The sequence below is a fragment of the Platalea leucorodia genome (assembly GCF_965183815.1).
Source record: "Platalea leucorodia genome assembly, chromosome: 4".
In the NCBI taxonomy this organism is placed as follows: domain Eukaryota; kingdom Metazoa; phylum Chordata; class Aves; order Pelecaniformes; family Threskiornithidae; genus Platalea; species Platalea leucorodia.
The window spans coordinates 124,285,574-124,292,022 of NC_138826.1; the positions used below are offsets into that span (position 1 = coordinate 124,285,574).

At 50.8% G+C, this 6,449-nt stretch overlaps 1 protein-coding gene across 4 annotated transcripts in view; it reads right to left on the reverse strand.

Moving 5' to 3' along the window:
• PODXL (podocalyxin like) overlaps window positions 1-3,625 on the reverse strand; it is a 43,589-nt gene extending 39,964 nt beyond the window's left edge. For all 4 annotated transcript variants that reach the window (XM_082309424.1, XM_082309423.1, XM_082309422.1 and 1 more), the window contains exon 1: window positions 3,501-3,625. In XM_082309424.1, coding sequence (XP_082165550.1) covers window positions 3,501-3,546 — 46 coding nt within the window. In that variant the 5' untranslated portion in view covers window positions 3,547-3,625. The remainder of the gene's footprint in view (window positions 1-3,500) is intronic.
• Between the last annotated feature and the right edge of the window lie 2,824 nt (window positions 3,626-6,449).

Genomic DNA, 6,449 nt, shown 5'->3' on the forward strand with positions numbered 1-6,449 from the left:
GATCTCACCTCTCCAGAGCATCACCCTGTAAGGATGAAGCCCCCCATCCTCCCTGGCCCTGCAGAGCATCAAGGGGCTCAGGGTGCTGCAGTTGATCCTCGAGGAGAGGGCAAAGGAGCCACCCAGTCCAGCACCGGGGAGAAGGGGGCAGAATTCAGGGCAGGTGTGAGCAGGTGGGATGGATGCGGTCCTGCACCTAAACCCCAACAGCCCTTCTCTGCTCTCATATAGCGATATAACACCCAGAATAACATGGGTGCTGTTGCACAGCCTGAGGGAGCCTCGCTGGCTATAATTAACCCCCATCAGACCCCACGACCTGAGCCCCAAAATACCCCAGAGCTTGTATTGGCAGGCTTAGGTCTTTTAGAGGGTGCAGATGGGGAGAGAAAATGCATGATTTATAGGGCATATAATAACCAAAGCGCAAGCCCAGCCTCCCTGCAAATGCTGAGAACAGATATTTCCAGCCGGTCTCCTGTCACCAACATGAATGATCACCAGCCTCCTCGTCATAAGCCTTTAAAGCAACTCTTTGGAATGAAATCAGTGTATTGCATGGTTCCAGCTCCTTTCATCCAAGGATCTTCAAGTGCTTTACAAACAATTCTTTAATTAAGCCTCCTAAACAGACCCACGGAGTTATCATTACTGTATCTGCTTTGCCACTGGGGAATCAAAGGCATTGCACTGCTAAAACAGCTTGCAGAAAGGTTGCAAAAATCTTATCAAAGTTCCTCCAACAGCAAATATATAAGAAGACACGCTCCGCTTCAATGCTGATTTTAAAACTCTCTGGTTAACAATTTTTTTTTTTTCTCCTCCTGTAGACATGGCCCCAATTGCCTGCTCCTGCCTGTGTCAAGATTAGTATTCAATGGATAAAATGGATTTTAAAAAATGCACATCTTTGACAGCCTGTCTTGGACAAACACGAACTCCCAGTACCACGGAGCCAGCACAGCTTTGGGAATGAAAAGGGGTGTTTTGGCAACAAGGATTTAAAACCCATCAATCTTTGGTTTGCTTTGAGCCAAGCAAAGGGCCGATCTCCGGTAAAACCCCTTCCTGCCTTTTTTGCCCCCAGGACAGGTTTTAATCCTCTGAGGATAAAAAGCATCGGTTTTCTCTTCCTGATGCAATGTTGCTATCATACCCCTGTGGGATAGAAGATCTAATATGGGGAAAGAATAAATAAAATAAAATGTTCTGTCAACATGCTGTAATGCGTAACTCTAAGCCCCTTGCAGGCTGGTTGAATTTAAAGATATTATTTGCCCAATGTCACATTTGCTGTACCTCTTGTACACGCTGGCTGTGCCTTGTCTGAGGCTGGTTTTATTCTGATTTACAGTAGGGGAAATTAGGGGGGATCTCTGCAAAATCAGGGGGTCGGGATGATGTGAACCTGGAAGCCAGTATTTCTAGCGAACTAGCCATACCCAAAATAGCTGCTTTTAAAAACTTCAGCAACCTTGGGCTCGATTCCGCTCTGCCCCACGCACGATGTTGTCACCTTCTTCCTCGTGACACCCCAAAACACGCTCCGAAATCCCAACTCCCTGCTCACCCACCCATTTCACATCCAATTTAAACAGAGCAAATCATGCAGGCTCCATCCCAATTACTATTTTTTAAGATACCAAAAATCTTACAGTTTCACTTACAAACCCAACTTCTTCCCATTTTAAGGGGGGAAAAAAAAACAAACTCTAGGCTTTGAGTAACTCAGATGGCTGCCACCAATCCCAGCCCTAGAGGTAAGCACTGCTGGGACTCCAAGCCCAAACCCCCGGCAAGGAGGGATGCCTATTTTGGCCCCTAAGGAAGAAAATCCTGGTGCCAATACTCAGCAACATAAAAGCTCCTCTAAGGAGCTTATATCAAAACTTAAGAGCAGCACTAATGGCAGAAAACACTGTTTTGAAGGATTTAATCAAAGAATTTCCGAGAAAAATGTAATAGGATCACTCGAGAGTGCTACAGAAACAGGTCCCCCCACCACCCTACCGCTAAAAGCCTGGTTTGTACCAATCCCAGCATATTTATCACTCCGTTTTGAAAACCAGAATAAAACCTTCTGAGAAGGCAAAGTCAGCTAAACTCAGCTAAATTCTGGCTGGCACAAGAAAAATTGCATTAACAGCTCTTGCTTTATGCCAATATTAATGAGGCTGAAGCTTCTTGAGTTTTAATGGGCTATTTTAAAGCCTGTGTTGGTGTCAGGGGGAGATGGGGGCTTCACAGCTGCTTGCCCACCAAGCCCCGCTGCTGAGTCCTGAGAGGAGCAGGAAAAAACCCAGCAGGCAGAGATTTCAGCTGGACCTCCGTGAATTCACCCCGTAGTTAAAATCCCAGAGCCCTGCCTCCACTTGTGCTTTTACCTCCGGAGCATCCCCCAGCTTTTGTTACCTTGAATAAAAGCACATTCAGCTCGGCAGAGGCTCCGCTGGGAGACATGACCCAGAGCAAGATTTCACCTTCTCCTATTTAATTTCATTTTATTTTATTTTACTTTACTTTATTTTTCGCCCTTCCTTATCTTCTCTGAATACAGGGAAGAAATGCCCCACTCCTCCCTGCCTTTATTCACTTCAAAAATAATCAGTGCATTTCCTTTCCCCACTACTTTTCGGTGCAGTTTATGGCCATCTCTCCGACGAAACACCCTGCCGAAGAACCAGCCCTCCCGCTGCATCGCCCACAGCTGTTTCCACAGCACCCTTAACCCCAGCACTGTTGCAGGACCTGAGACACCATTTCCACTAGCACACCCGAACCTCCCCAGCGGGATGCAGCCCCCATCCCACATACGTCCACAGCTGCCCCAAAGCGAGGGGTCTCCAGAAGTTTATCCTTTTTCCAACTCCATCATCAACTTCCATCAGAAAATTGCTGTCTCCCATCAGTTTTTCCCCCCTCTTTTCCCATGCTACCTCCACAAACCAGAGGCGAGGGCTCATGTTCAGTACATGCAGCACCTGGCATGCTGGACCATTGCAAGAGTGGCTGTACCAAACCGAACCAAAGGTCTCCCATTGCTCGATGGGACCCAAAAAGAGGGGTGTGAGGCTCAGTGCTTCGCACATTGGTCTTGCAAGAGCTCAAACCCCTGACCAGGGGTTTTGTGAAGCTGGATGAGGGAGTGAAGAAGCGGCGTGTTTAGCTCATACCGTTGCATAAAGAAACAAGCACTGCGGCTCTCGCGTCCCAAGTTGAGCTGCTGTGGACAGTTTGATGTGCTTAGTTTCTAAATAAGAGGGTTAATCAGCCTGGATTCGTAAAGCAGACGGGCACTTAGCATCCCCCAGTTTATTTTCCGCGTTTCTGCCCAATTTCCTTCAAACTAGACAACAGCAAAGGGAACAAAAAGAGGGGAGGCGAAAAGGCGAGGGATGCTTGGGGCGGGGGGGGGGGGGGGGGGGGGGAGGAAAGCAAAGCAAAAAAGCGGGGAAGCTGAGGGAGGCGAGGAGTGCGGGGCCCGGGGAGGTGGCACTTACCGAGCAGCAGCAGCGGGAGCAGCGGCAGCAGCAGCGGTGCCCGCATGGTGCCTCGGCGCGGCCGTCCCCGCCGCGGCTCCCGGCGCTCTCTCCCCGGCGGGGCGGGCGGGCGGCCGCTGCCCTCCCCCGGCCCCGGCCCCGGTCCCCCCCCCCGCCCTCCTCCTTCTCCCGCCGCCGGGGGAGGTGCACAGCGGCCCCGGCCCGCCCCCGCCTCCGCCTCCGGGACCCGCGGGGGGGCTGGGGATGGAGGGTGGCTGCAAGGATGGAGGGGGGGGGGGTTCACCTGCGGTGGGGGGATTTGGGGGTTTCGTCGGGGTGCGGGGGGGGTGGAGGGGATTTGGGGTTCCCATCTGCATGGGGGGGATTTGGGGTTATCACCGGGATGGGGGGTTAGGGAGGATTTGGGGTCCCCCCGCCTCCATGGGGAGATTTGGGGGTTTCATTGGCACTGGAGGGTTGGGGGAGGGAATTGTGATTTTCGTTGGGATGGGGGGATTTGGGGGGTTTGTTGGGTTTGGGGGTTTTGCTGGGTTTGGGGATGGATTTCAGGTTTTCATTGGGATAGGGGTTTTGGGCAAGATTTGGGGTGTTTGTGAGGATGGGAGGTTGTGGGGGGGATCTGGGTCTCTGGCCTGCTTGGGGGAATTTGGGGTTATCAGGGGAATGGGGAATGGGGAGGAATTGGGATTCCCGGCGTCGGTGGGATTTAGGGTCATCATTAGAGTTGGGGACTTGGGGCGAAGATTTTGGGGTGGGATTTGGGGTTTTTATCCAGTGGAGGGTTGGGGGAGGATGTGGGATTCCCACCTGCATGCGGAGGGATTTGGGGTTTTCATTGACATGTGGGTTTGGAGGGGATTTGGGGTTCCCATCTGCATGGGAGGGGATTTGGGGTTATCACTGGGATGGGGGATTAGGGAGGATTTGGAATTCCCCCCCCTGCATGGGGAGATTTGGGGATTTCATTAGAATTGGGGATTTGGGGGACATTTATGGTTTTCATTGGGATGGGGACTTGGCGGGAGGGGGGATTTGGGACTCCTACCTGCATGGGGGGATATAGGATTTTTATTGGGATGGGGGCTTGAGGGATTTGGGATTCTCACCTTGGGGGGATTTGGAGGTTTGTTCTGGTTCAGGATGGATTTTGGGTTTTCAAGGGAATGGGATCTTGGGCAGGGTTTGAGTTTCCCACCTGCTTGTGGGGGGATTTAGGGTGTTCATTGAGATGGGGTCAATGGGAGGATTTGGGGCTTTGGTTGGGATGGGAGTTTGGGGGGGGCCTGGGACTGTAGTCTGCACAGAGGGATTTGAGGTTATTATCGGAATGGGGGGGAGTGGGGATGATTTGCGATTCCCCCCTGCATGGAGGGAATTTGGGGGTTTCATTGGATTTGGAGCTGGATTTCGGGTTTTCATCAGGATGAGGGCTCGGGGGTGGTTGGGGTTCCCACCTGCATATGGGGGGATTTGGGGTGTTTATCAGGACAGCTGCCTGGGGGCATTTGGGGTTTTCATCAGGGTGGGGGCTTGGGAGGGAGTGGGAGTTTGCAACTGGATGGGGGTTTGTAGATTGATTTTGGATTCCCACCCACATCAGTAAGGATTTGGGATTTTCATCTGGATGAAAATCCCCAGGGGACCTGAGGATCATTTTGGGGGAAATTTGGGATTTTTATCAGGATGGGCATTTAGGGGTGGATTTGGGATTTTCATCTGGATGGGGGGGGTCGGGGTTTGATTTTGGATTCCCATCTGGGCGCGGGGTTGCTTGGGGATTTTCGTTTTTCTCACCATGGCTTGGGGTTGATTTGGGGTTCTTATCTGGAGAGGGGTTCAATTTGGCATTGCTCTCTGCAGGTACACACCCTCCACTGTCTATGCTCTGATGGTACAAAATTCCCCCAGATCCCTCCTCTTCCCCCCTAATGACATGGAAAATCCCTGGAGCAGGAGATGGCGAAGACCCAGGGGATGCACAGTGTGGGGGCTTGCTGGGGAGCATTGCCCTGGTGGGGGGCAGCACCCCACCACTGCGGCAGCTACGGTCCCTCCTAGATCTGGAGGCTGGTCATGGTGCTCACACCCAAGCTTCGGTGCCACACATTACCCCGGCACCCCCTCCGAAACTAATCTACACTTTCAAATATTATTTAAATAAATTAATGCACATTTGCATAAGATGTTTTCTAAGAAAATTTTGCACCAGTTTGAGAATGTCTCGAAGGAAGCAACATGGCCAAAGTACTAAGGACGAAATTATTATCAAATCTTTGCATTTTTTTGTGGCAAGAGGGAAGGGCGCTGAAAGTTTTTTATCTAGCGTTCAGGCAAGGAGCGTTCACTGCAGCTAGGATGAGACTAAAAATAAGCTCAGAGCTTTGCACCAAAGCCTCCCCCTTGCACTGGCAGATCCAGCTAAACCAGGAACCTTCCCAGCCTGGACCCAGATGTGGTAAAAATAACCTTCACTCCAAAAATTACTTTTCAAATATGGTTTTCTTGATGCCTTCAGTTAAAGGTGGACTTTCTTCTTATTTCAAAGTCACCTTGAGAAGACTTGAGGAGAGGCTTGGGTTAGCTCGCTCAGCCCTCTCTACCTGCTTTGCATGTTGTCCCCAGTAAAGGCTTCTTGTCCTGATTTTAGCTTCTGGGTCAGTGCAGTGAGACTTTCCGTGTCCCTCAGCCCAGCCTCATCTCCTTTTGCTACAACTCTGCATTGCACAGTACCTAAATGCCATGAAACCTGAGTTGCAATAAATGAATGAATGTGTTGATGCACATTATTAATCTTGCCAGTATTACAGAGGCAGTCCCTTCTCTCCCTGCAGAATATTTTTAATAACAGATCACATTTCCCCACACACACTCACTCGCACAATCAGCATGTTTTGGTGTTAACTGCCAAGTCAAGACAGCCTAGGGAAAAACCTGAGCTGCATCAGTATA